Source organism: Eumetopias jubatus, unplaced genomic scaffold (genome assembly GCF_037043125.1).
Source record: "Eumetopias jubatus isolate StellerSeaLion01/CBP00866 unplaced genomic scaffold, mEumJub1_p1.0 scaffold_1, whole genome shotgun sequence".
In the NCBI taxonomy this organism is placed as follows: Eukaryota; Metazoa; Chordata; class Mammalia; order Carnivora; family Otariidae; genus Eumetopias; species Eumetopias jubatus.
The window spans coordinates 197,882,007-197,909,229 of NW_028274807.1; the positions used below are offsets into that span (position 1 = coordinate 197,882,007).

A 27,223-nucleotide genomic window follows, 5' to 3' on the forward strand; every position below is an offset into this window, starting at 1 on the left:
CTGTCTCCCCATCATGCAAGGCTGGGTCTGTCTTGCTGGCTGCCAGATCCTAGCATCTGGCACAGAGCAGAGTCAACAAATACTATCGAAAGGAAGATTGGGAGGCTCTGGAGGGCACGAGGGGTCTCCCTGGGTCAAAGGTAATGAGTGTTTTTTTTTTTTTTTTAATAAAGACACTTTATTTACAGATAGTACAAAATAAACCACAGGACAAACTACTATGCAGGGGGAGGGATGGCCCCCACAAGAACCCCCCTCCCCATCCCGGAATAACTTATGTAAAAAATTAAAAAGGCCCTAGAAGGAGGGAGGGGTGGGGCTGGAAGCACCTTTGCTGATTGGGGATTGGAGCCGGCAGTCCTCTGCCTTCCCGTTCCAGGGCGGAGTAGACCCTGGCTTGCTCCCTTCCGAGTCCTGGGCTTAGCAAGGAGGGGACACGCTGCAAGGGCAGTTGGTGGTTATTGCAGAGGCGCCTGGGCCAAGGACCCTGACTTCTGACTCTGAAGGGCTGGAGTCAGTGGGTAGGTGGCTTTGGGGGTGGGTGTAGGGTTGGCATTATTGCAGTGCTCCAGCTGACTTCCTCCTGGCCTGGATGCGGGTCTGCCCCAGGTCCCAGGGAGCAGCTGAGTCGGGGCAGGAATGTGGGGTCCTCAAAGCGACGATGTTGTTGAATCTACCACCTCACGGCCGTTGCAAACGGTGGGGACAAACTGGGAGCCAGACCCTAGGAAAGGAAGCCAGAGATTGGGGCCAAGCCTGAGGTCCCTCCCAGAGAGCAGGCTGCAGAGGAGGCAGGAGTGTGGAAGGAGGCTTCCTCCCCACTTCACCCCTCCGTCTCTTGTCCAGCCTCATCTAAGGAGCACTCCACCTCCAGCCAAGGAATCCCAGCAACCCAAGGAGTGGCCTCCATGCGGAGGAGCTGAGGTGGAGCCAGAGCTGCTTAGGGTGAATGCTGACCTTGGCCAAGGCTGGAGCTGGCCCTGGTGGCGGCGCTGCTGAAGCGGCTGGTGGGCGCACGGTGGCTAACCACGTTCTTCTGCGGCTGGAAAAGGATGATGTGCAGCTTGGGCGCAAAGAGACAGCCGAGCACCACAGAGCCGCTGAGGCTGACTGACACGCACATGGTGGTGGTCTGTACCTGGAATGGGTGAAGTCAAGGATGAGTCTGGCCCCAGGACCCCTGCCCAGGCTGTGGGGTTGGGGGCGGGGGGAGATGGTAAGCATCCAGCGCTGGGCCTTGGTCCATTTGCCAAGCCCCAAAGGATTTCTAGGAAGGTGGGCACAGTCCCAGCGTCAGCCCGTGGACCACCTTCCCGGGAGATGAAAATTCCAGCTGAGGGGATGAACATGCAAGGTGCAGGGGTGTCTGTGTGCATCGGAGTGTATGTACTCGTGTGTGTATAAGTGTGTATCTGCATGCATATGTGGGCAGATATATGTGTGTGCGTGTGTGCGTACGCACATGTGTGCACGTGTGGGTACTGTGTGCATGTCCAGGTCAGTCCTTAACCACCTAGGATTGGCATGCAAATGCAAATCATATGCAAATGCAGGCTGAGTCCGAGCAGATTCCCTCCCCAGCGCTGGCCTCCACCAACCAGGCAGGTGGCCCAGCAGGTGCAATAGCAGCCAAGCCCAGCCGCCCTGGCCCCCAGCACTGCCCACCATACCTCTGTCCTGGGGGAAAGGGCCTTTGCAGGGGCTCTTGTCTCGATTTTCCTGCTCCTTTAATTGTTAAGATTGTCAGTTCAGACCCTGCTCTACACTCCCAAGCTGAGTGACCTTAGGCAAGGGATTGAACCTCCCTGAGTCTCCGTTTCTTCGTCTGTAAAATGGGGAGAGCCATGGAGTTTACTCCAGCGTCATGAGGACTCACCAAAATGATCCTCTTATTTCCAGAGCTCAGCTCACCTCTCACCTCCTCAAAGAGGTCTGCCCTGACCAACCCATCTGAAGCAGCCATTGCCCCCTTGAAGCTGAGGAGACCTAGTGAGACACTCAGTGCCAGTTGGAACTTTGCTTGGAAGCCACAAACTGGGGCACAGTTTCCTCCTGCTTTTACCATCCTCAGCCCTAGATCCCTGATCTGTTGCTGCTCTGTGCTTCACCTTCTCTGCCGTCCCTGCTTCCTTCCCTCAACCCCAGAGCTGCACAGCTCCAGGGGCCGCCATGCCACCCTCCACGGCTCTGCGGGGCATCAGAGCATTGTGCCCTCTGGGCCTGCATGGCCTGATAGCCCCGCCATTCCCGCTCTCACTGTCCACCCTCACCTCTGCCTCCTTTCCACCATTTGTGCCTCCCCTCCTCAACAAGGGAGGCCAGTGCCCACCCTCTGCTCCAGTCAGCCTCTGTACTGGCTGCTCCCCACTATCTTCTCTGCCCAACCTATTCAAACCTGCCTATCCTGCAGAGCCCGATTCAAGGACTCCTCTTCTAAGAAGCCCTCCATATTTCTCTTTCTCTCTCTACACACACACACACACACACACACACACACACACACACACACACACACACCTCCCTCTTTTGTGCTCCTCCCATGACCTTTTGTCAACCAAAACAAGTCAGCAACATTTCCTGACTTAGTTCTTTAGTTGATCCCCTGATCGCCCACCCACTAGACCAGGTCTTCCCTTCTGCAGCCAACACTTCAGTGGAGCAGGGAGGCTCATTTGGACATATTTCAGCACATGCATCTCCTCGAGCTTCAAGGGTGACATCTGAATCCTGAAATCTTAGCTCTAACTCCTCCACCTCCTTGGCCATTGCCTAAGGCCCCACTCAACCTTCCCACCTCCCCCTGGGGTCCAGTCCCAGCTGGGTCACCGCAAGCTGTGCGCCCCTGGGTGAGCATCCAGCCTCCTGGAGCCTCAGAGTGATCGGAAGAGTCAACAAGATACCGGGAAACAGAAGGCCCAGTGTCCGCCCCCTCCCCCACTGCCACTCTGTAGCAGGGAGCTCACCCGGTAATCACTGGAGGTGACGTAGAAGATGGGCAGGAAGGCCAGCCAGATGATGCAAGTGGTGTACATGGTAAAGCCTATGAATTTGGCCTCGTTGAAATTCTCGGGGCACTTGCGGGTCTTAAAGGCATAGAGCGTGCAGAGTGCAATGAGGAGCACGTTGTAGGCCAGTGAGCCCAGCATGCTCGCATCTCGATGGTTGCAGCGCAATGTCACCACCTCCCGCCGCTCCGGGACTGTCTCCTTGCCCGTGCCCGGTGCCTCCACCACCAGCCAGGCGACCACAATGAGCAGCTGGCCTGAGATAAGAGCCAGGCAGATGGCCACCTGCGAGGCAGGACTGATGAAGCGTGGTCGCTGGGCTCCCTCCCGGGCCCCGCCGAAGATGCGTGCAATGCGGTTGGTCTTGGTGAGCAGGGCTGAGTAGCAGACAGAGAAGGCGGTGCCCAAACCGAGGCGCCGTAAGGTGCACACCACCGTGGATGGCTTGGCAATAAAGATGAAGGTCATGCAGTAGCAGAGGAAGACACCGCCCAGCAGGATGTAGCAGAGCTCTCGGCCCGAGGCCTTGACCACCGGAGTGGCATTGTGCCGCACAAAGACACCCAGCACAAAGAGGGTGGCCAGGGCACCCAGGCAGGCGATGGTGACAGGTCCCACGGCCCAGGCATCGCCCCAGCGGATGTACTCCTGGGGCAGCTCAAAGCAGCCAGTCAGGCTGGCGTTGGGCCAGTAGCCCAGGCCACAGTCAGCGCAAGTGAACTCATCCAGCCGGTACTCGTAGGGCTGGCAGGGGATGCAGAGCCAGCAGCAGACCTCCCCTGGCTGCACGCTCTTCACCTCGTTCTGGAGACAGGGCTCACTGCAGCGAGAGGCGGGCAGGGGGCCGGCCGAGGGCGAGGCCCACGGGATGAGGCTGGTGTCCAGGGTCAGGCCTTCTGCCCAGTAGCCCACCTTCTGGTAGCGATAGCGCCCACTGCCCGCCCGCAGATAGGTGAAGATGTTGTAGCGCCCAATGCCATCACCAAAGCGGTCAAAGCGAACCTCACTCTGTGTGTCAGCCGGGCGGAAGGGGGCTGGAGTTGGGGAGGGAAGAAAGGGTGGAATTGGTGGGTAATCTTGATGTGACCTCAACCGTCACCCTACATGGAACCCAAACCCCAGACCTGAGGCCACTCCCCATTCTTCCCAAGCCTCATCCCAACACTAAAGTTGGCCTCCCTCCCCCACCAGCCATTTTTCTAGATGAGAAGCTACAACAAATCTCAACTCTAAACCCGAGATAGAACCCCAACCTCAAAGCCCAGGCAGCTCCACAAACCTAATGCCCACACCAACCCCCAACCATGACTCCCTAAAACCTAACCTTACACTTGGTCTCCAATACCTTCCAGTCCAGACCCCAGACCCCAACCTTATCACAACACACACCACAGCCCTCTCTCCAGACTTAACAGGGACTCCCTCACAGCTAAACTCGGCCTCAGGTCCAGTCCTGGTCCCACTTAAGCCTCTCAATGACAAGCCAGCCCCTCTAGTCCTAATACTGACCCCAATCCTAGCCGAACCCCAACCTCAGTGATCACCTATAACCACTGATGTTCACAAGGATGTGCTCATCAGGCAGCTCACAAGACACTTCTACTCCCCGTCTCCCCTTGCCCAGGAACCTTACATCTCCCAGCCAGTCTCAGGAGGAAGCAGGACCCCTGTCATCCCAGGTCCCAGTGAGAAGCTGGGGTTTGCACTAGCAGATGATGTGCTTAAGGCCCCATGGTGAATGGTGCAGCCTGGAGTCCCTTGCAGGTCCCCTGCAGCCCCTGCTCCTTCCAGCCAGCCTCAAAGTCCTCAGCATCCAACTCGAGCCCTCCCATAAATCACACCCAGCCCAGCGGGCTGAATGGAGCCTTGCTCTAACAGCAACCTGATGCACCTGAATCTAATCCTAACCTCTCCCCCAATTTTCCCACAACTCTGAATGTCAATCTCATTGGAATTATTATTCGTCTTAACCCTGGGCCACTAGGCTTTGGGGGCCCTGGCCCTCTCCCACGGATCCTACAGTGATGCTTCCTGCAGCACAGCGATGATTCTGATGCATTCATTGTTCGTAAAGCTGGAACACTGATTAAAATAAATTTTGGTATGGGGTCGTCAGTGTGGCTCAGTTAAGCATCTGACTCTTGATTTTGGCTCAGGTCATGATCTCAGGTCATGAGATCCAGCCCTGCATCAGGCTCCATGCTCAGTAGGGAGTCTGCTTCTCTCCCTCTCCCTCTGCCCCCACTCATGTGCACTTTCTCTCTCTAAAATAAATAAATATATATTTTTAAAAGTCTATAGGGGCGCCTGGATGGCTAGGTCAGTGGAGCATATGCCTTCGGCTTAGGTCGTGGTCCTGGGGTCCCCGGATCATAGGCTCCCTGCTCAGTGGGGAGACTGCTTCTCCCTCTGCCCCTCCCCCACTCATGCACGTGCATGCTCTCTCTCTCAAAAAATAAAATATTAATAAACAAATGTCTATAAAAATAAATTTTGGTATGAAGAGACTGTGGCCATCCCGAATGAAAAATCAGGTCTAGGAATAGAATTTTCCCAGAAAATGGAGTGTCCCCTGATGCTCACTTTCAACCCACCCTTATTCTGACTCTCACTGTTTTGCTTGAAGGGCCGCAAGTCCCCACTCCCTGCATGATAAAGAGGCAGGAGAGAGAGAGAGCAAGGCCCAAGCAGGAACTAGAGACCCTGAAATTGTAGGACCACCAGGCCAGAAAGAGGAAGCCCAGTCCTGGCTCTGGTGGGAGTGCTCCCTGTCTAGCCAACCTCATCCTGGCTCTGCCAGCCCCTTGGGGGGCCCCCCTACTTGCTGTAGGCTACATTCTCTTAGCCAAGTAGTGGAACGTGGGGGACCACTCCCTCTCATCCTCCAAAGGCCAACAACCTGGTGGCCTCTGGCCAGTCCCATTACCATCAAACTTGACATTGAGCACGAAGTCCTTGTAGAGCCGGCGCCCATTGACAGGCCGCATTGCGTCACAGAGTTGGGTGGTGTTGGGGCAGAGGGCTCGGTGCATGTTGTGCAGCGCATGGGCCATGGCATACACCGCATTGACCACAAACATGATCTTGGACTCTTGCTCAAAAGGCACGGCCCGCAGCGAGTGGGCTGCGCAATCTCGCCGACGGAAGCTACAGCGGAACCTCTGCTCCCAGAACTCGCGGAACCAGGGGTTCCGGCTATTGTTCCAGGGGTCCAGGCTCCGGAAGTAGGAGGCGAAGTCGCTGATGGGATAGGAGGCCAGCTCGATAGTGATGGCGCCCTCAGCAGCCCCCTCGCTGCCTGCCACCACGCTCTCCAGGGCCCCCCAGCCATCGCTGGCCACCCAGGTGAAGCTGGCGTTGAGGCGCTGGGTGGCCGCGAGGAGCTCGCGTGCATCCTCAGAACGGGTGAACAGGACAGCCACACGGGCACTGGGCTTCTGCAGCAGAGCTCGCACCACCCCCTCAAATGCTGCGCGGCTCATGGCACGGCCCACCTTCTCCGAGGTGGCCACGCAGATGTTGCGGGCGCGGGCCTCTAGCTCAAAGGCTTCGATGCCTGTCTCGCCATAGTCACCCTCGGATGCCACAGTGGACACATAGGTCCAGTTGAAGAAGCGGAGGATCTCAGCCATGGCCTTGGCTTGGAAGAAGTCAGGGGGCACTGTGCGGGCAAAGTAGTCATAGCGGGACTTGTCGCTCAGCTTGGCACTGGTGGAGGCATAGCTGATCTGTGGGATCTGGAAGAGCCGCAGGAGGTTGGCCACCTGGGGGAGAGGTAGAGCCGTCAAAGATCAGAGATCAGGTCAAACTCCAAAGACAGATGTGTTCCTCACAGCTACTCGACCTTGGGATCAAGTGTCTGTGTAGTCAGCCTTGAGGTCTTCCTCTCCTCAAAGGCCTATATCCTGTCTTGATGTGTCTTGCCTCTGGGGGCAGGGAGTTTTCCACCCTTTCCCAAGGGCTGGGGGAGAGAGGACCTAGGGCTGAGGTACCAGGCTCTTGAGCCACACCAGAACCCCTCTATTGTCCCCCTTCAGATGCATAGCAGTTGCAAAAGTAGGGAGGCAAGGGAAGGCCCAAATCCGGGACTGGAAGAGGCTGGTACTTGGCTGCACAGGGCGGGGTGGGGGCGCTAACTGGCATCTGGGATGCTCAGGGCTCTTAGGCTCTCTACCTATGTGGAGCAGGTATCCCTTCCCCAGAAACCATACTGATGGAATGATGGAGAAAGAAAGAAAAGTCTTCCCCAGGAAAGAAAACCCAGATCTGTGGGCCCTATGGCCCTGAGAGCCCAAGAGTTGGTCTCCATTGGATGGCTGAGCTCAAGGCTTCCTGCTTACCCCTGACTGCCTGGGCCCTGACCCCAAGAGTGGGGTCCAGATAAGGACCTGGTGGGATGGTTAGGTGAGAGCAGGACAAAGCCCAGTTTCCACAGGAGGGAGCTAGGTCCTGTCTTTGCACCTCGGACACAGGCTCTTACTCTGACAGTCTCAACACCCTCCCGTCTTGTACTTTCTGCCTGTGTCCCTGGGCAAGTTAGCAAACCTCTCTGAGCCTCAGTTTCTCATTCCTGCCTGACAAGGCTGCTGAGCAGATAAAAATGAGAATCCCTGTGAGGCCACAGTGCCTGGCATATGGAAGACTAGAGGGATTTGGGCAGGAGAGAAAGGGCAGGAATAAGGAGGAATGATGAACAGGCAGGTGCAGCCTAAGGATGAAGGGCTGGGCCTTGTTTTGACTCAGACAAGGAAAAAACAGACCGATGTTGAAGTGTGGGCCCTGCTACAGGAGGCAGACAGCTTGGGGTGGGAGGAAGGTAGCCGGGCTCCTGGAGATGAATGCATGGAGCCCTGAAGAGAATTGTGGAGAGGGTGGATGCTAGGAAGGCATCCCAGAGCCCCTGAAGACAACAGCAGGTGGGAGGTGGCAGATGTAGGTGCAGGCACAGCCACACCTGTCTAAGCTGCTACCGACCACCTCCGGTAGCTGGGACTGGCAGAACTGGTAATTCACTGCCTGCAGTAGGGGGATGAGCAGGCCTGCCTGATGACCAGGCCAGAAGCTTCCTCCATGGTTCAGACTCCTGCTTCATTTCTCCTGAATAAGCAAGCATTCCAGGTCAGGGGTCCTGGCCCTGCCTCTGATTGCAATGGCCTCAGCCCAGTGCCCTCCTAAAAGAAGCCAGCCTCCTAAAAGAAGCCAAAGCCCCAGCCAAGGCCTTCCTTGCAAATCCTGACTCTGATCCCAGTTCTGGCCTCATCTGGGAGCCTATTCTGGACACCAGGCAGGTAAGGGTCCAGGCAAGAGGTGGGACCCAGTCTGGGAAGGGGAGCATCCCACCTGGGCTAAAGCAGCCAGGCATGCCCAGGGATATCAGCTGGGCCAGGACCCTCTGCTTACCTCTTGTGAGAAAGCAGGAGGAGGGAAGGCCTTGTTCCCTCACCTTGCCATCCCTTCAAATCCCGTACACCCTGAAGACCCAAGGGGACCCTCCCCCTGCCACACACATTCTGCTTCTCTTCTTCTGGGGTCCCCAACCCTGTTTCTCTTCTCTGGGCTGCTCCTGGCCTCTATCTTCCACCTCTTTCCAGCCATGGAGAGATGATCTGACAGAGCTGGAGGCCCTTGGGCGAGGGCGCTAGGGGAATGTCTCCACTTTGCCAGCACCCGCCATCTATAAAATGGGGTACTAATAACAGCAGCTAATATTGAGTATGCCTCCAATACATGCTTTGCATGTATTATCCCATTAAATTTCCACCACAACCCTAAGAGTGGCAAGTGTTCTGAGTCCTGCTATTCTATAAGGAGGAAACAGAGGCACAGAGGGAGAAATAATGCCCAGAGTCACATAGTACACAGGGGAGCCAGGGTTCAAACCTGGAGTTCTGACTCAAGAGGCCTGGCTACTAAGCTTCACAGGGCTGTTTAACCTCAGGCATGTGTGTGTGTGATGGAAGAGGGATGTTTTCCTTACACAATTGCTAAAAATCAACCCCCATTATGTGACAGGGGCACTTTCTTAGTATTCCACAAAAAGCTACTTAAAGGAAGCTCCTAGCCCATTTTCCAGTGCATGGCAGCCTGGAGCCCTTCCTCAGAGGGAATTCTGGGCTCTGCCTCCAGACTCCCTCCCCAGCCCGCAGTTGGGCAGCCCCCACATACCTGGATGGAGACATCGCTGTAGGAGCCGCCAATGACACCAGTGATGGCGGTGGGAGCATCGCCGTGGGTGGCATAAGAGCCGTCGGGGCAGATGTGGCGTGAGCCATCAGCGCCACGGCTAAGCGAGGCACGCACGAAGTCGAGCGCCTGCTCCAGGGCATGTGTGTCCTTGGAGCAGCTGTCGAGTATGTGTGCGCCCAGGCGCACACCTGGCAGCAGGCGTGGGTCACGGTTGATGCGGTCCAGTGCAAAAAGCATGGCCTCCAGGCGCTGGATGCCTCGATGCTCATTGACAGGCCCACACTCCTCTGCTGGGCCACCCTTCTGGTGTACCGGGAACAGCCCACCCAGGACCAGGTCCCCCTCCAGGGTCAGCACCTTCTTGGCGGGGCCCTCAGCCACAGCGCCCCATAGCAGCAGTGCCAGGAGCCCAAGCAGTGATCCCATAGTCCCAAAGGGGATGGATGGGTCCAGCAGACCCGGGCCTCCAGGGGATGAGGGTAGAAGCAGCAAAGGCAAAGAAAGGAGGAAACAGGGACCAGGAAAAGGACAGGCAGGAAGAAAGATAAGGGACCCAGCTCCTGCAGAGAAAGAGACAGACAAACAGGAAGAAGTGGAACCCAAGAGTGGCTACCCCTCTGACTCTGCCTTCCCCAATTCCCTTCCCTCGGGACTTTTCAAAGGAGCCAGGGAGAGGTAGTATCACAAACTAGGCTGAGAAGCTCCAGGACACCCCTTGGCCTGTTTCTCAGCTTTGCCCTGATCTGGATCTGTAAATGGGCTCTGTGCCCATTGAATACTCAGCAGAGAGGGAGGGAGGCAGAGAGAAGTCGGGAGACCCCAGCCAACACTAATCCTGCTGTAAATCAAAGAGTGTCCAAGACCTTGCACAAACTTCCCAGGACCCCGAAGTCTATGCCTTTACAGCACGGGCCAGGTTAGAGTATAAACTTGGGGGTCTAGTCCCGATCCTGAGCCTTGCATTTCCAGAGATGGGCAATTGTGGCTGAAACCCACCAGGGAAGAGGGAAGGAAAGGCCTCCAAAGGGTAGTTTCCAACATCTAGAGAGACTGGAGCCCAGGTGAGCGCCCGAGGGTCCTAGGCCCTAGTTCTTAAAAATCCATCCCAGAGCCCCCTGACTGAGGAAGTAATAGAGACTCTAGGCCCTGGGAGTTTGACAGCAAGGTGGAGAGGCTGGCCCCAGGGAGGGACACTGAAGTGGCCACAGGTCTTAAATCAAGAGGGAAAGTAGATGCGAGTCTACATGTGTCCAGGGTCAGGGGCAGTTCATCTGGTCAGAATCTCAAAACAGTGCTCAAGGTGAGACTTTTGGACACCTTAGCTCTGCATAGAATGCTGTTTGAGACTTTATGCCCCTGTTTTTCCTTCAGCTCAGATCCAAGCCGAGAAAGTCATCATCTCTCATCTCCCTATCTTCATCCTCTCCCCACCCTGTCCGCCCTGGCCCTGGCCCTCGGGACTCCTCCTTCCCTCTTCCACTCTGCGCTTCATTTGTACCCCAGCTACCCTCCCAGATGCCCACCCTACACAGGCTCTCACATTCACACAGGCTTGGGAATGCTAGGAGAAGGAAACTGAGGCTGAAGGACAGCCACTAGTTCAAGGACCCCATGTCCTGGTCAGAGAGACTGGGATTCTTCACTTTGTCCCTCCGCTCCTCAGGGTTAATCTCCCCCTGGTGCCAGGGCAGGGGGACTGGGATCCTGTGGGTACTCAGAAAGAAGCAGCTCAACCAGGCAACCAGGAGAGAGAGGCAAGCATGAAGACCAGGACAGATGGGGAAGGGACCCAGATGGGGGCTGAGGTCCAAACTGGTCAAGACCACAAGCCTTCCACAGGGGCAGCCAGGACCGAAATCCAATCCTTCCACAGGGACAATATCCTGAAGGGAGACAGAACCCCAGAGGGGGGCAGCGGTGGCCTGGGCCACGAAATCCGGGCAGGGAGTGATTGAGCCCAAGAGGCTGACACAAAGAGGCACAGACAGAAAGACAGACCAAAGGATGGAAGGAGAGGAAAAACGGAGGAGCGTGATGCAGGGCGTGCGTTCTCTGGGGAAGAAAGGCGGGATGCCTGGGGCTGTCTTCCCGCTTCCCGGAGCTCCTGGCCAGCACTGTCTGGACGCCCCGGCCGGGAGCCCCAGAACTCGAGGGCCCGTGGGTCTCCGGGACATGGGGTCAGGATTGATAGGGTCGGTGGCGGCCGCAGCACCACGGGCTTACCCTACCTGGCGTGCCCGACTCCGGCGCGGAGAGAAGCGGAGCGGCGCCGGGGGCGCAGGGTTCCAGCTCTCGCTCGCTGGCTTGCTCCCTCGCTCAGCAGCTCTGCGCTCTCCGCCCGCCCGCTCGCCCGGCCGCTTTCAATCGCAGCCCGCCCCGCCCCTGGCCCGGGCCCGCCCCCAACCCCTCCTCCGTTCCTCCCCACTCCGGATCCCCGCTCCCAACCGGGCCTCCGCCTCCCTCGACTCCTGCACCGCTCTTCGCGGGGCTTCCGTCCCGGAGCTGTCCACCGCGTGGTGCTGAATCCTCGGGCGCTCCCGCTCTGCGCAGGACCAGGTGCCTATCGGCCCCCTCCACCCCACAGTCAGACTGCAGCCCACAGAGCAGCGGGCAAGGGACACGGGGCCAGGAAGGTCACTGAGCCCCAGGAGGTGCGCACAGTGTTATCGGGTCCCATCTTTGAGAGCGGAGGGGCTAGCTTGAGGGTTGCAAGATGCCATTTGGAGATAGGTTAAGGGGGCACGTGGGAGATAGGTAGAGAGCTTAGCCTGCTGTGCCAAGTCTGTCCCCGTCCTCACATCCATTCTCTTCATCCACAGACTGCAGCTCAGTCCACATGCCAGGCTTGGGGTAGGGGCACGTATCTTTGGCCCCATGTGAGAGCTGGGGCCTGAGTCACTAGGAGGAAGAGATGGGGGGGTGGTCAGAGGAGGACGGGGCCTCCTCTTCCTGCAGACGACCTTTAAAGCTGCTACCCACCTCCCCCCCCCACACTCTGCCCTGACCTCCTCCTCCTCCAACCTCACTAATCCCTACCCTCACATACAAAAGGCATTTATGGCAAAGAGATATCAACCTGGGGTGTATGTGGGGGCGCGTGCTGCAGGGCCAGGGACTAGGGTCAACCCTAAGGCACATGCTGGGGCTGGCATGGGGGGGGGGGTGAAGAAGAGTCTCCTGAAACTGGCTGCTGCGTAGGAGGGAATGGGAGCTGGAGCCCAAGCAGAGGGAGGACAGCTCTGAGAAGATGCTCTTGACTCTTCTTCTCTCCTGCAGAGGAATGGAGGATGCCCCTGGGTAGAAGGTGGTGGATAAACTGCAGCATCCAAATGTGCTGAAGGGTTTGGAGAGGGGGCCTGCACCCAGGTTTAGCCTCAGAGCCTGTACACACACCAGGTGCTAAGGCGCACAGCATCCCTACATATGCTCCCCCGGCACTGCCCTTTCTTCCACAGGTGTCAGTACAAAGCTAGCTCAGACACATGCTAATGAGCACATGCCAAGCCCAGGTCCCTCTGGCACATACACCTACATGTGCGTGTCGCAGTTAAGGGGGAGGGGTGTCACCAAGGAAGGACAGGCTTTTTCTCTGGACACAGAAACTCAATGCCCCACTGTGCTGGGAAAAGCACAGCTGTGAAACAGACAAACACATCAAACCCAAACAAACCCAAACTCCACTGCTAATGGGAGGTGAGGTGACAGCAGGACGAGGGTTCAGAGTTGTCAGACAAGGCTGGAGAGACAGATACACCGTCTTCCAGCTCTGGCTAGTTCAAAGCAACTGCTGCCTGGGGCAGGTGAGTGATGAGCTGGGCCCTTGGAGCAGAAGGGTTGATAGCAGCAGGGTGCTGAGGTGAGAGGAGCCGCATAGCAATCCCGGCCCACTCACTAAGATAGCCTCACAAAACACCCAGGGCTTTAAACACAGCACCAGTCCCAGAGGCCCATTACCTGGCCCACAGCAAGTGGGCTACACAGTCCTGTGTAGCGCGCGGAACTGCAGTTATGCACCCAGCTATGCAGCCACCACTCCTAGCTGTGCACACAAAGACAGCCACCCAGCCTTACAGAGCTGCACATATGGACATGGCCACACACAGAGACGTACGTGCAACCTCACACACAGCTGCAGCAGTAACACATAGTTTTGCATGCAGACACACAACTGTATTCATGGACACAAAGTCACATACATACAGCCATACATATGGACGTGTCTACACACAGCTAAACTCACAGACACAGCTGAACTCCCTATAGCTTTACATGTGGACACACAGAAAAGTACACAGCTTTACACATGAACACACAATACAGCTGTACACAGACACACAGCTACACACAGATAGCTGTATACGGACAAAGCCCCCAGAGTGATGCTCCTAGCTAGCCAGTCTCACACCCCTTTAGTACCGCCACATACAGTTAACAGCATCACGTGCACATAACCACGTAGCCATCTGCACAAATACAGCCATACCCAGCCCCAACCATAACCTACTGCCTGCTTGGGCCCAGCTTCCAACCATGAGCAGATGCATCCATGGTTACACACACGGAGCCAAAGGTATGTATGCATGTATGTGCGTGTACACCCCCAGGTACACAGACAAGGGCAGGCAAGCAGCGACCGCCTCACCTGCTGAGCAGATACCAGCATAAGCCCAGCCACACTCAAACCACAGACACAAAGGCATCCCTTGGAAGCAAAGGCAGGCTGTGAGCTCCCCACTCCTGAGCCCTGAAGGGCACCGCATGCTGGGCTCGCTCTCCCCTTGACCTGCTCTGCCTGTTGCCCAGCAGCCTGGGGGAGCCTCTGGGGCTGCTGCAATGGATGAGCAGGCGTCACCTGGGGCCACAAAGCCGGGAGTGGAGGGCCTTCAATACCGCTTTCCTCCGCTCACCCCAGAGTACCTTGCCATACTTCCTCCTCCCCTCAGGCTGGGGGTACTCCTGCCCACTCCCGGCCTATCTGCACAGGGCTCCTTGAGGTGAAACACACACAAATGCACAGCCCAAATCCAGGTGAAACGAGAAAATCAGTTGCTTTATTCTGAGTCCTGGAAGCTCCAATGTGAATCTGAAAAAACATGTCAGAGGGGCGAAAGCCCCGGGGTCTGGGTGCAGAATACAGTCCCTGGCTCCTTTGGCCCTGGGAGCCGAGAGGGCAGTAAGAAGGCTTAGCTAGGGCCCGGGGCAGTGGAAATCAGGTCCCCCCGAGACCCTTGGCCCCAGCCTGGGCCTGAGAGGTGAAGGAGGAAGAGGACTGGAGAGTCTGCTCAGTTCCTTGGCAAATGCATCCCAGGAGGGTGCAGGCCTAGGGCTACTCCTCACCCTTCTCTGGAGTAATAGGTTCCCGGGGCCACTTGGAAGCCCCAAGGGGCTCAGCCTCAGGGCTCAGCCTTGGCTCCCCCAGGGGCCCCTCGCCTTCCAGGTCCAGCTCCTCGAAGGATGAGCCGCTGGCGCCTGACTCGCCATAGCTGTGCTCACTGCGGGTGTCGCCGTCGTCCCAGCCACGGCTGCTCACCCCAGGGGACAGTGTGGCAGCTGAAGTCTCCCGGCTGCCAGGACCCACGTCCAGGCTCACAGAACTCGTGTCACTCGTCGTATCAGCTCCTGGGCCAGGAAGAGGGAACACATGTTAGCCAGGACCCCAGGCCCCCTTCCAGGGAGAGGGCGGACACCCCGCCACTTGCTCAGGAACCAGCGTGCACAGTGTGCTCATGAATAACAGAGTGGGCCCTAGCTCAGGGGGCCCATTCTAGCTGCCCTCTGCCCTGACCAGAGCTGCGTGCACAGGGCAAAGGGAGAGGGAGGGAGGGAGGGCAGCCTGCTGTGCACTCCTCTCCCTCCCCCTGAGTTAGCCTCACAGCTCCCTGCACTCCCACAAAGCCTGATGCTCCCCACCCCCAACAGTCCATTAAGGACCACTCAGCCCTGAGGTGAGGAGCTGAGGGTAGAACAAAGAGATTCAAGTAATGTCCCCTCCTCCACACCTCATTTCAGGCTTGGAGAGAGGTTTGTCCAAGGCCAGCTATAGACAGTGCCCATAAGGCATGAGGACAGGTGAATGGACCAGGAGGCCTACTCTCTTGTCCCCCTCCCCCGTGTGGGGCTCCCCAAGGAACAGCCATATCCAGGAAGGCAGCTGGCCTCAGCCTCTGGCCCCCATTGAGCCCTGATTTGAGGAGGCAGCTAGGGCAGGGAGAAGTGGGATGGAGAAGTCTGGAGAAACCAGTTGCAAGGAAGGAGGGTACTAGGATAAAGCATTTTAAGGGCTTTCTTCCCCTATGCCTGGGTCACCCCAGAGGAGCCCTTAATTATCCCCAACCATTACTGGTGGTTCCTGAGCCACAAAGCAGCAGAAGGGGACCATGAGAGCACTCTGCTGGCAGCTGGAAAGCCCTGAGACAGGGCTGAGGGTCCAGATCCCTCCCAGTCTGTTCCTCCCACCCTAACACGTCCTCCAGGCAAGTAGACACTTCATTTGCCCTGTTCAGGAGCAACCCCTCAATTCATCTCCCCAGATCAGAGGCACTGACAACAGTTGGGGGAGGGGGACAGGGAGGGACAAAGAGCTCAGGCCCACTGTGTAGGAATCCAGATTGAGAGAAGGCTGATATGCCTCCCTTCTGTGTGAGAGGGAGAGGGGCAGCTGTCAAACATCAGAGGTGAGGGATGGGCCAACTTGCCCAGATCCTGTCTCCATGGTGATGCAGCCCTGAGCCAGGAGCAGCTGGGGACTGCTTGGCATTTGGACTTGGCCTGGAACTTTCACTGCACCTCAGATGGGGACTAAAATAAGTGTGGGGGGGGGACTTGGGGTCTGCTCCTCCAGTTCCCTTGGCCCCGAGAAGATGCCCCTTGGGTCTACTGGCAGAGATGAGGTAGGCTCTGGAAGTGCCAGCCTACTGGCCCAGGGACCTCTTCTTGCTGGGGCCCCAGTCATGGCTCCCAGAATAGAGGCAGCCAAGAGTGAGCCTGAACTTTACCCTGAGTTATGGGTGGTTCCTTCTGACTCTGGGGCAGGACTCCAGCCCCTTATTCACTCCTTAAATGGGGATAATCAGTGCCCCAGGGGCTGCAGGTCTGAAAGGAGCAAATAAAATGGGGCTCCCAGGCCCCATTAAACTGTCATGTTCCACCAGCCCACCTACCCAATGGCTCTCTTGGGACCTGGGTATGGGAACCTGCCTGCTTGCCAGGAGGCTGACTCCTCCCTCTCCCAGTTCCTAGGCTAGGAATGATCAGAGGATGGAGCCCAGGGATGCCCCTTCAGGCTGGCCCCCAGTATGCTAATATGAGGCCAGCCCCTGTGGGGACATGTGGACACTTCTGGCAAATGAGTCCAAGGCAGGGAAATGGCATCCCTCCAGTCCCACCAAGGTCTGCACCAGAGGAAGTTCCAGAGTCTTGGGCATGTGTCCCAGGGCAGAAAAGGCCAGGCAAGGAAGGGCAGCACCTAAGTCTCCAGGGCTGCTGGGGCAGAGAATGAAGCTGCCACCTTCACCCCAGTCTCTCCCTCCTCCACTGCCCACAGCCAGTGCAAGGAGATCAAATATTCATTGCCTCTCTGGAGCTAAATAATACATCAATGTAATAACAGGCATAAGGCAGCTAGCTAATCACCCCCTTTCACCTCCTAGCCCAAGTGGGGGACCTAGTGGGGAGGCAGTCAGGGGCAGGCCAAGCCCTGGGCAGCCAGGCGCCCAGCACACACTGCCGTGCAAATGGCATGCACCTGGCAGGCACACTCAGAGTCCTTCCTGGGTGTCAGGGCAGACCCTGTCAGAGGTGGGCAGACCCCTAACCCCCGCCGCACCCCAGGAAGTGGGCGGGCAGGCTAGTGGGGAAGACAGGCCAAGGCGCTGGGGGCGTGGGAGGCCTGCTGCAGCCAGCTGTAGCGGGTGCCAAGCAGTCCTTCAACACCCCTGGCAGGCGGTGTTTGGGAGAGAAGCTGGGTGGGTGGGCCAAGGACTGGGGTGTAGGCAGCAGAGGGAGGTCAAAGGAAGGTCAAGACACTCTCCCTTCCTGCCCTGGAGACTGCCTGGGCTTGCTGACCTTGTGCCATGTCTTGTGCTCACCGAAGGAATGTCTGCCGGGCATTACCAGGCGGGTGGGAACAGTGCCCCATGGAGGTAATTAAACAGCAGATGAAGTTAACTGTGTTGGACACGGCCTCTAGGGAGTAGAGACTGCCTCTCAGTACCCCTACCCCCCACCACAACATACGCCTCTCTAGGGTGACCTTGGCTATTGGAGATTGGTTGGACAGAAGAAGTCTCCCAAAGAAGGAGGGACAGCAGCTCTCCTCCCAGCTGTCCACTGGGGGGAGTGGATCACTCCCACAGGTCATAGACTGCCACCATCACACAAGGCTCCAGCAGCAGGCCCCCTTGCTCCTGGGGACAGCCCGGGGTCACAAGAGGTGATGGCAGGGAGGTGGATTGAGAGCAGGCAAATTACCAGCTGGCCTGGACCTGGAGGATGAAGGCTGGCTGGGGTGGAAGGGGCAGGGCACTGACCTCCTGGCCCCCCCCCCGCATGCTCTCTGGTTGTTCTTCAGCAGGGAGAAAGCAGCTGCCTCTGGGTAGGGCTCTGTCCTGGGAACACCCTGTTCTCCTCTTTACCTTCCAGATCCAGTGCCAATCTTACTTCCTGATGAGCCCCACCCAAGCGATGCCTCTCTTGAGCAGCCCCCCCCCCCCCATGAGCATCTGTTTCCAAGGGCACTCCCCGTTGCATCTGGAGGGAATTCAGGCAGGGTCTTTGTATCCGTGTCTTTATCTTTGCCAGGGCTAACATATGTGAACCCAATCTGCATGGATCCACGTATCTAGAAACAGGCAATTCTCATGTGGGTCCTGGGGTAGGCAGGTCTCCTTCCTCCACCTCTGCCAATCTTAGCCTGGATACCCACAGTGCCAGCCCAGCCAGAGAGGAGCCTCCTCTACCATGCCCCCCATGTCCAGGGATAGGCTCCACACAGGCCCCCACCCTCCATACCTGTGCCATCCATCTGGGTGTCACTGGCCTCCGCAGGCCCCCGGCTTTTCCGTTCTGTCTCCTTCACCTCAGGCACATAGAAGTCTCCCTGCCGTGCCAGTGGGCACATGAAATAGATCTGGTCTTGCTGGTAGATCTCCAGCCGAGGGTGGGCACACAGCTTCCGCTCCTTGTCAGAAAGTGGCAGAAGGTGGAATGAGCCCTACAGGGCTTCTGACCCACTTGTCCCTAAGAGGCCCTGGGAACTATTATCTATTATTCATTCCCTCCCAGAGGACTGGCTCCACCTGTTGCCTCAATCTCCCCCAAGTACCAAACCCTTGCTGAGGGAAGCACACACAAAGCACCCTAAGGGCAGGGCCCCATACTCCAGGAGGCAGTAATTTAAGGACCCACCAGTCCTTCAGACAACACCCCAGGACAGGTGATAAAAGAATCCGGGGGGCGCCTGGGTGGCTCAGTTGAGTGACTGCCTTCAGCTCAGGTCATGATTCCGGAGTCCTGGGATCGAGTCCCACATCGGGCTCCTGGCTCGGCAGGGAGCCTGCTTCTCCCTCTGACCCTCTCCCCTCTCATGCTGTTTCTCTCTCTCTAATAAATAAATAAAATCTTAAAAAAAAAAAAAAAGAATCCAGGGGACTGGCACCGCCCCTGGCACCAGTAAACCAACCTATCTATACGTCTGCAACCAAAAGGCTGTTCCAAAAAGCACTAGTCTCAAGGAGCCATGATGCTTAGCACCCGACTACCCCAGGGACAGGGACCCCATGTACTACGGCCCCAGGCACCCAAGCCAAGCCAAGCCAAGCCAAATTCTGAACTGCTAGTCTTCCCATCTCAGGATCCCCTGGCTGTGACTTCCTTCCACCCTGGACAATACTGACTGACCCCAAGATCTCAGGAAAGGCCAGGGCCCCTGACCCTTAGGCCTCCAGCCCCTGGCCTTGCAGACATGTTACTGACAAACCCTAGACAGGGGCTCCAGGCCAGCAAAACCCCTCTTCCACTCCCATTCCCTCCTAGTTCAGGTCTATGCCAGCCTTCAGGACTATCAGATGTGGTTGGTTCCAACCTCGTTTAGCACCTGCACACTGTTTCGGCCAAGGGGGAAGAGGCAGACCCTAGGCTAGAGGGGTAGGCAGGACAAGTAGAACTAGCCCTGGACATTATCCTGACTCCCCAGTGGGCCGAAGTACCAGTTTATAGGGCCCCGAGTTCTGAGACAAGCACTCCCCTCTGCCTGGACCCAGAGCCCAAAGCTCCCCTCCCCCAGTGTGTGTGGAATGGTGCACAGATGCATGCCAGAGCTGCATCAAGGCAAGCAAGAACAATCAGAACAGGGGTCAAGAGCATATTGCTCCCCAGCCTGCCCCCCTTTCCTGCAATGGAGCACAATTACCTACTAAGATGACTGTGAGGCCCCTGCCCTGTCACTGCTCACCCGCCAACCTTCACAACACGACTATTTATAGCACCCGCCCGGCTCTCACCAGGAGCTCTGAAATGAGCCTTCCACTTAGCAGTAATGAAAGACTTATCACCTGGTAGGGAGAAGCCACTCTAGGACTCCACTTGTCTGCCTGCCTGGCCAACATTAGGATTGAGGAACCCCTTCCAATTAAAGCAGTGAAGAGGAGTTAAAAATGAACCCCCCCCCAGAAAGACAAGAAGAAAGGTGAGCCCGGAAGTTTTATGAGCTAGGGTGTTCAGCAGCCATTGGGGGACAGGGTTTGTCTAGGAGCCCATAGGGGAGGTGGACGGCCTGGCCAAAATCTAGCTGCAGCTCAGCTAGCCTTACTGCATGGGTAACCCAAGCAAGGCCCTGCACCCTAAGGCTTCATGTGCTCAAACACAGAGAGGACACCCCACCCCTGACACCCCAGGATCAGTGAAGGAAAGTCATTATTTTTAATAGCTTGAGTCCAGGATTTTTCTGCCAACCTGGGTGTTCTTTGTGCCACCTCATGAGTCCACATGCCCAGCCCCTCCCATCTCTGCACACACTGACGGCTGCCTCTGCTTCTCCAGCTGCCCACACACTCACCCAGCCCTGGTCCTCAGGAACAAGAACACGGTGTCAGGAAACAGGAGCTGCCAGGCTCTGGGGCTACTCTATGGCCAGCACTTGGGAGCGAGCATCTGCCAAACCTGAGCCCCATTCAGTGAACTGAGCCATGTCACCAAGCCCAGGGTCAGGGGGCTCCCTGAAGAAGATCCAGGTCCTTCCCTGGTAGCTAGAGGGAAGAAAAAGGCCCCCAAACCTAATCAGGGCATGGTTTTCACCAACACATCCATGCTCTCTCTAGGCATTCCAAAGGTCCAGAGGAAATCTGTTAAGTGGTCATCAACCTGGTGGCCCAACTCTCAAGGGCTATAGACATTTGGTTTTGGGGGATACTCCCAGGAACCAGAACCTATGACCACCAAGAAATTCCAGGGACAGTGGAACCCTACCCCAACCCTTGTCAACACTCAAGCCACCTGCCTGAAGCTTCCCTTCTGGAAGTAACAGGGATGATAAGAGGGAGTAGTCCTCTTTTCACTCTCTGCTGTAGGCTGGGCATCAGGGTGGGCAGTACCAGGCAGCTACCCTTACCACCTGCTCTGCCAGCCCCCTCATTGGCAGGCGGGAGGCAGCTCTGCGGCTGCTCTGCGCATCTGCCTCCTCCAGAGAGCCCGGCTCTGAAGTTGCCTGGCTGTGGACAGCCCTGTTGCCATGGAAACTGCATCCTCCATCCTTGCCTTCGCCTTCATCTCAAAGCCATCGGGGAGAATAGAGGAACGGGGAGATAGAGGAGAGAGAGAAAACTGGCCTGGCTACACAGCCCTTCCTTCCCTGCCTAGCTTTCCCTCCTTGCAGCATCCCACACAGGGAGTGCCAGCCGCCCAAGCCTGCCCCCAGGCCCCTGGAGGAGCAGCCTCCCACCCAAGCCCAGCCTGGTCCTACCCCTACCACCTGCGGGCCCCTGGCTCTCCCCAGTGGAGGGAGGCATGGAGCTAATTAAAAATCTCATTGACGGCTTAGCCTCAAATCATTTTAACACATGCCAGATCCTGACAAAATTCAGACTCGGGGCAAAGGAGAGGAACAGGAAGAAGGCAAAGGTGCAAACTTCCAACTCAAGCTGACAGGCAAGAGAGGGGTTTATAGTTGTCCCCGGGGCCTCTCAAGACCCCCTCCCTGTTCTGCCCCCAGAGCAATAACGAGCCCAATGGGGACTGGGACAGGGGAGGAGGGACAGGACTAGCCATAAACCCTGGCCCTAAATGATCAGGGAGAGGACAAGACCTTTCCCTCCCAGCCAGGTACAGACACTGAGGGAAGAGAGGGTAACCATGGGCCAGGCTCTCGGGTCCTCGCTACACAGCAGGAGCTGTGGCCTGGGCTGCATGTCGGTGAGCTGATAAATATTGGAAAATCATTGGAGGAAGGCAACACCAGCTGCCTCTCCCTCAGCTAGCCCCAGGGAGCCCTGGGCAGAACAGACTGCCAAGGGCCAAGGACACCAAGTCAATGCCACACTGGGCTGGTACTGCTGGGAAAAGGGGCCTGAATGGGCCTGGCATCCTTCCAGCCCTGGGCACACCCCCTCCCAGAGCCCAGACAGCCAGAGGCTCCAGGAAGCATCATCAGGACAGGGGAGCCTGCTCTGGCCACTGAAGCTACTGGCCATCTGATGAAGCCACAACCCAGAGCAACTCACTCCCACACAGAATCAAGGGGACCACAAGGTCTCTCTCCAAGGAAGGAGAAATGCAGACATCCCAAATCCTCCCCACCTAATAGGAAGAAGTCACCTTGCTAAGGTGCCACCAGGAACTGCTAGAAACTGGATTCAGGAGTTCTAGTCACTCAAAGACATCTCCAAGGCTTGCTTTCCACCGCAGAAACAAGAGGGGGACTTGGAACACCACCCACAATGCAGGGATTTCCAGGGGACCTCAGTCAGCAGCACTTCCCCCAATACCCCTACTGCGCTGACATGGGCTCCCCCCTGCCCCACCAGGAGTGCTGGCACACCAGGGAAGGGGCGGTATACACAGGCTGCCATGGGGCCACTGCCTCAGCTACCTTGGGAACACACCACACATTCTCTTCTCACCTCAGGCTGAGCTCATTCCTGGGTGAGGGGCACAAATTTGGCCCACACAGTTCCGGACTCCTACAGAGGCTTAGATGGCCAAGGTTTCCCCACAGCACCCACAGTGCTTCCCCGGGGAGTTCATACTGCATCAGGGGAAGGGAGGAGGGGGGAGAGAGAAGATCTGAACCACTCCCCTTTGGGCACCAACCAACCCATAGCCTGGCTTTGGCTAGGGGTGGGGAAGGGTTGTGGGGCAGAAAAGGTCAGGTCCAGGTGGAGACTGAGGGTGGATCCTACTCCCAGGCTCCTCAGAGGCTGGGTCTGCTCGGTGCTAGGTGGCCTCAAATCCCCAAAAGGATGAGGCAATGGGTGCAGGCCAAGGGTTGGGTCGCACATCCCCCACCTCCACTTGAGCCCCAGAAAAAGATGAGTTCTGCTCTGTTGTCTCTACCCAATCACGGCCCTGTAACCTCCTGCCTCACTGGCGTGAGAGGCCCTGGCCTCCCTGTTCACCCTGGGCTACCCAGTCCTGCCCATCCCTCCACACCAGGCTGGACAGCTGGGCAGCCACACAGCCAGCAAACAGCTGTTGCATCCCACCCGAGGTGGCGGCATCTCCTCACTGGGTGAAGTGAGGCGTGCTCATTTTTAATTACACAGACACCAACATGCACCCGCCTGCACACAGCACTCCCTGCAAGTGGGGGCTCAGACCCTGGAGGCCCTTTAGGCGACTGGTCTGCTTCGCACGTGCAAAGTGACGGGGGAGGGCGCAGCAGGCACTGCTGCAGCCAGAATGTGGCACACTGTTATTATTCTGCCCAGGAACTTCCGTCAACTTCCCTCTCCCTGGCTGCCTCTCATCCCCACTGGGCCTCCCAACAGCCTCTGGCCCAGAACCTAAACCTGTCTGTGGGGCGGGAGGTGACAGCAGGAGAGACAGCTCTGGGGGCCTTGCCATGCCAGCAGGGAGAGCCTGCGAGGGCTGGTGAGCACCCTCCGCCTTGTAGCAGTAGGGGCCAAAGCTATGAAAATGATGGGCAAAGGAAACAAGAAGAGAGATGGGGCTGCCTCGGAGGGAAGTGAGGGCACAGAAGTGGCAGAGAGAGCTCGGGCAGGAGCCCAGAGCCTCGCCGTTGACAAATAGGTAGCTTCTCCTTGAGTTTCAATATCCCCAATTGTAAAATAAAGAGATTGGAACAGATGATCCTAAAAGAAGTGAGAAACTGGAAAAGGTGAATAAAAACACCATCACTGAAAGATAATTATATACTTGAAAAACCTAAAAGGAATCAATTGGAGAAATTACCACGAATGTTAAGATCGCAAATTTAACAAAAAAAGCAGAGCCCAGTTTTCTGTGCACCAGTAAGCCAGTTAGAAAATATAACGGAAGCAACAGATGAAGGCTCTCTTGGGGTCGGGTCTATGGGGGAGCTCCTCAAACGGCAGGGGAGGGGATGGCATTGGAGCCAGGCCTGGGCGGGAGGCTGGGGAAGACTGCAAAAAGGGGAAGGTGTGAGGGAGAGGGGGGTGGGGAAGCAGGGCGCCGTGCCCAACACCCCAGCCTGCTGTGCCTGCTGGCACCCCTGCCTCAAGACTTTTCATTTTCACCTCAGAGCTGACAGCTTGCCATGCAATTTACACCTCTGCTCATATTCCTGTGCACCCAGGCCCTGGCTTCCTGGGCAGCTCGAGAAGGGGCCTCAGCAGCCATCAGATCAGGGTGGGCTGGGGCACTGAGGAGCAAGGGAGGGTGATTCCCTCTAAGCAGGCACAGGGGACCCAGACCCTTAAGCACCCTGGTACCTATCTGGACCAGGAAGCCCCTGACCTTGCAGCCAAGCCCAGCCTTTCCCCTCGCTAGGGCCCAACCCTAGCTCAGTCCCACTCTGGCCTTCTTGGGCCCTTGTGGAGCAGGACCAGGGTGTGGGGAGTCTGAGGGTGAGTGCCCTATGGGAGACTTGGGGGCTTGGCCCTGGGATCCCCCACTCTCCCTTACAAATCTGGGAGGGGAGCCAGACTCCCAGATGCTGCTGCTACCATGGTAGGCTCCACAGCCCACCTCTCTCCAAGATCCAGCCATTCTCTGCAGCATCTGTGCAGTCAAGGACCTTGAGCCCTGTCCCATTCACAGGCTGATGAAAATGCTACTGATTGATTATCCAGCAGCAGGAAGGCTGCTCAGTGCAGATGGAACCATGAAGCCTAGCACCTGGGAGCCAGAGGCATCAGGAAGTGCCCAAGAGGAAGGACAGGTGGGCAAGTAAGGAGGAAGAGGAGAGGGGGAAGGAGAGGAGGTAGGTGAGGCAGCGGCAGCCCTGAATTTCTCATCTCCAACTGGTACCTCTGAGTTCTGCCCTCTGCCTAGCCACTCCCGGCCCCCCCCCCCGCCCCGCCCCAGGAAAGCCCTTCCCCCGGAGCCTTAGGTTTCCGGTCTGTATAACCAGTCTCCTTATCTGAGGGCTCCACTAAAGGGCAGAGTTTTCTGCTCTGGAGGGAAAGCCCCCTCCTCAAAATCCCGCCCCCTTCCCTCGTTCCTGGAATCCCAAGCTTTCCGGAGAAGAGCAACAGAATTCTTCCTCGGTAATTCCCATCTGCCTGGGGAAGAAGGCTCCCTCTGGATTGGTGATGGCCCAACCCCACAGTACCATCCAGACAAGCCTCAGCCCCCAGGGTCCTGCAGGGCTGCCAAGCTACCACATGTGAGCTGGTATTTCCAGAGTGGTGGCTCCCACGCCCGCCCCAGCAAAGGCTGGCTTTGTGCTTCCAGTCCTGAGGTATAAGAGTGGGGAGAGGTGAAGCCAGAGAGACTGAGGAACAGGTTCCAGGGCCTCGGCTGGCAGTGGGGAGAGACCCAGCCTCCTTTGGGTATCCCCACACCTCAGCATCCAGGGGCAGCTCCCTAAGGGGAGTAAGGGAAGCCAAGCCCTGGTCAGGTGGGGGCCTTCTCTTGGCTTGAGGGTATCTGGGAGTAGAAAGTCATTCGGAGCTCAGCTCCATGGCCTCCAGCTCTCCCTCCCCATCTCCCTGTGCTAAAGTCCTATTCCAAAGCCCAACCTGAAGCAATCATTCATCTGCTCAGGCGCCATCAGTGGCTCACTCCCTAGAGCATGCCACGGGACCCGGCTTCATCTCTTGGGTCCGAACTCTTGCTCCTCCCCTGCACTCCAGTCACAATGTACATAAAAACCACACCCAAATCACTGACTCTGCCTGACCTGCCTTTTCACCTGGAGAATGCATGCTATCCTTTCTTCAAGGCTGAGCCCAAATGCCACCACCTTCCAAAGGTTGCTTTGCCTTCCCTGGTGAATCCATTACCCAACCCCCACCCCACTCTGCCTGGGCATGGCTAGACCCTATGGCTGGGGGAAATGGTGAGGAAAGAATTCTGGGGGCCTGTCAGTCAGCCCCAGGTCCCGGCACTGCTGAGAGTGCTCTCCTCCCTGAGCTGGGACAGGCCAATTAGCAGGTGGCAGCACTGGCAAGTGAGCTGGCCGTGAAGCCCCAGTAAGGCACCTGCAGCAGCTGCTTCCTGTGCCCAGAGCAACCACCAATGTCTCCCTTAATGGGCACGTGCTGAGTAAATGGACAGCGAGGCTCTTCCTGCCCTTTGCTTCTGGCTCCCCAAGCTGAATCCCAGACCAGCAGCTTCAGCCCTGACTCTGCCCACCAGGCCTATAGACACAGGGTCAATGAGATGCTGGCCCACCGTGCTGTCATCCCAGGCCCACCCTGGGGACCATCCCAAGTGTATCCCAAATTCATGACAGGTCCCGAACCTCTTGGGCCCAACCCCACTCATGGACGGTGGCAAACTGCCAAAAAGCATACAGCCATCAGAATGATCCTCAGCCCAGGGCACCCAGTCTGGACTCAGCCACAGCTTCATCCACTGACCTTGGGTAACCTCCCCTCCGCCTCCCCATTTGTAAAATGATGGGAATGTGGGCTTTGATTATGACTCTATGATTGCCTTCTAACTGCTTCCCCCATCCCGTGAACAATGCTGCATAAAAGAGGGCTCAGTAAATAACTGCTGAGTAAACAACTGAGCTGAGGTGCTGCCAGGGGGCCTTCCTTATGAAAAATAAAGTTCCAAACCCTCCCATGTTTACTCAGCAAAGATGATGGGCACAGAGAGAGAGATGACCCCAGATTTCACATCCCACCAGAGCATCCTCACCTGGAATCCCACTGCCAGGGCCATATTGCTCCCCACTGGTGTTCTAGGCCCAGAGTGAGCTCAAATCCCCTCCCCCACTGACTCCCTCAAAGTTACCCAGGCAGGTTAAGGGGAAACACATACAGAAGATTCTGAGCCACTGGACAGGACCCCAGGCTCTGACCATGCTGCTGGGAGGAAGCAACAGACTCCCACAGCTCAAGAGGCTGATTCACTCCCGCAGGCACCTTGCTGAGTCCCCAGCTGGCTGCCCTATGACAACACCATCTGATCATCTACCACTCGAGAGTTCAGTCGCCACCACCCCAGGGAGAACTGCAGGGCTCCCTTCAGGTCCAACTCCCAGTCAGTCATGCTCCCCCAGAAACAACTGCCTCTTCTGGGGGCCCTGCCCCTTGCCTACACATGGGATGAGCCCTGGTGCCTCCCAGCTCCACTCACACTGCAGCTGCCACACACAGTGTCCTCAAGATCTGCAACAGACATGCAGTTGGCCAGGGGTGGAGGGGGCATCTGCCCAGCTGGGTACTTCTCTGAGGACAGAGGTCTCAAACCACTATAAATCTCAGATGTCCTCCTCCAAATAAAAGCTCACAAGGTCATCTGGTTTATTAAAACCCAGAGGCAGAGCTAGTCCAGTTAAAGCAAGTAAGGGTCCAAGTGCAACCCCTCACGCCTGGCAGCCAAGCCACTGGGGCACCTCAGCATAGCCTTAGGCTCCTGCCCCAGAGAGGTCTGAGAACTATGAT

At 57.1% G+C, this 27,223-nt stretch overlaps 2 protein-coding genes across 4 annotated transcripts in view; both read right to left on the reverse strand.

Moving 5' to 3' along the window:
• Window positions 1-299: 299 nt before the first annotated feature.
• GRM2 (glutamate metabotropic receptor 2) lies at window positions 300-9,628 on the reverse strand. The gene is made up of 5 exons (XM_028124519.1): window positions 9,171-9,628; window positions 5,932-6,769; window positions 2,964-4,039; window positions 958-1,138; window positions 300-724 (listed from the first exon to the last, which is right to left on the reverse strand). The coding sequence occupies exons 1-5, from the start codon at window positions 9,615-9,617 to the stop codon at window positions 651-653; spliced, it is 2,616 nt and encodes an 871-aa protein (XP_027980320.1). The 5' UTR covers window positions 9,618-9,628; the 3' UTR covers window positions 300-650.
• A 4,592-nt stretch (window positions 9,629-14,220) lies between these two features.
• Window positions 14,221-27,223, reverse strand: part of RAD54L2 (RAD54 like 2) — a 144,224-nt gene continuing 131,221 nt past the window's right edge. For all 3 annotated transcript variants that reach the window (XM_028124503.2, XM_028124391.2, XM_028124392.2), the window contains 2 exons: window positions 18,201-18,369; window positions 14,221-14,810 (listed from right to left, as the gene is read on the reverse strand). In XM_028124503.2, the coding sequence (XP_027980304.2) occupies window positions 14,518-14,810; window positions 18,201-18,369 (462 nt within the window). In that variant the 3' untranslated portion in view covers window positions 14,221-14,517. The remainder of the gene's footprint in view (window positions 14,811-18,200; window positions 18,370-27,223) is intronic.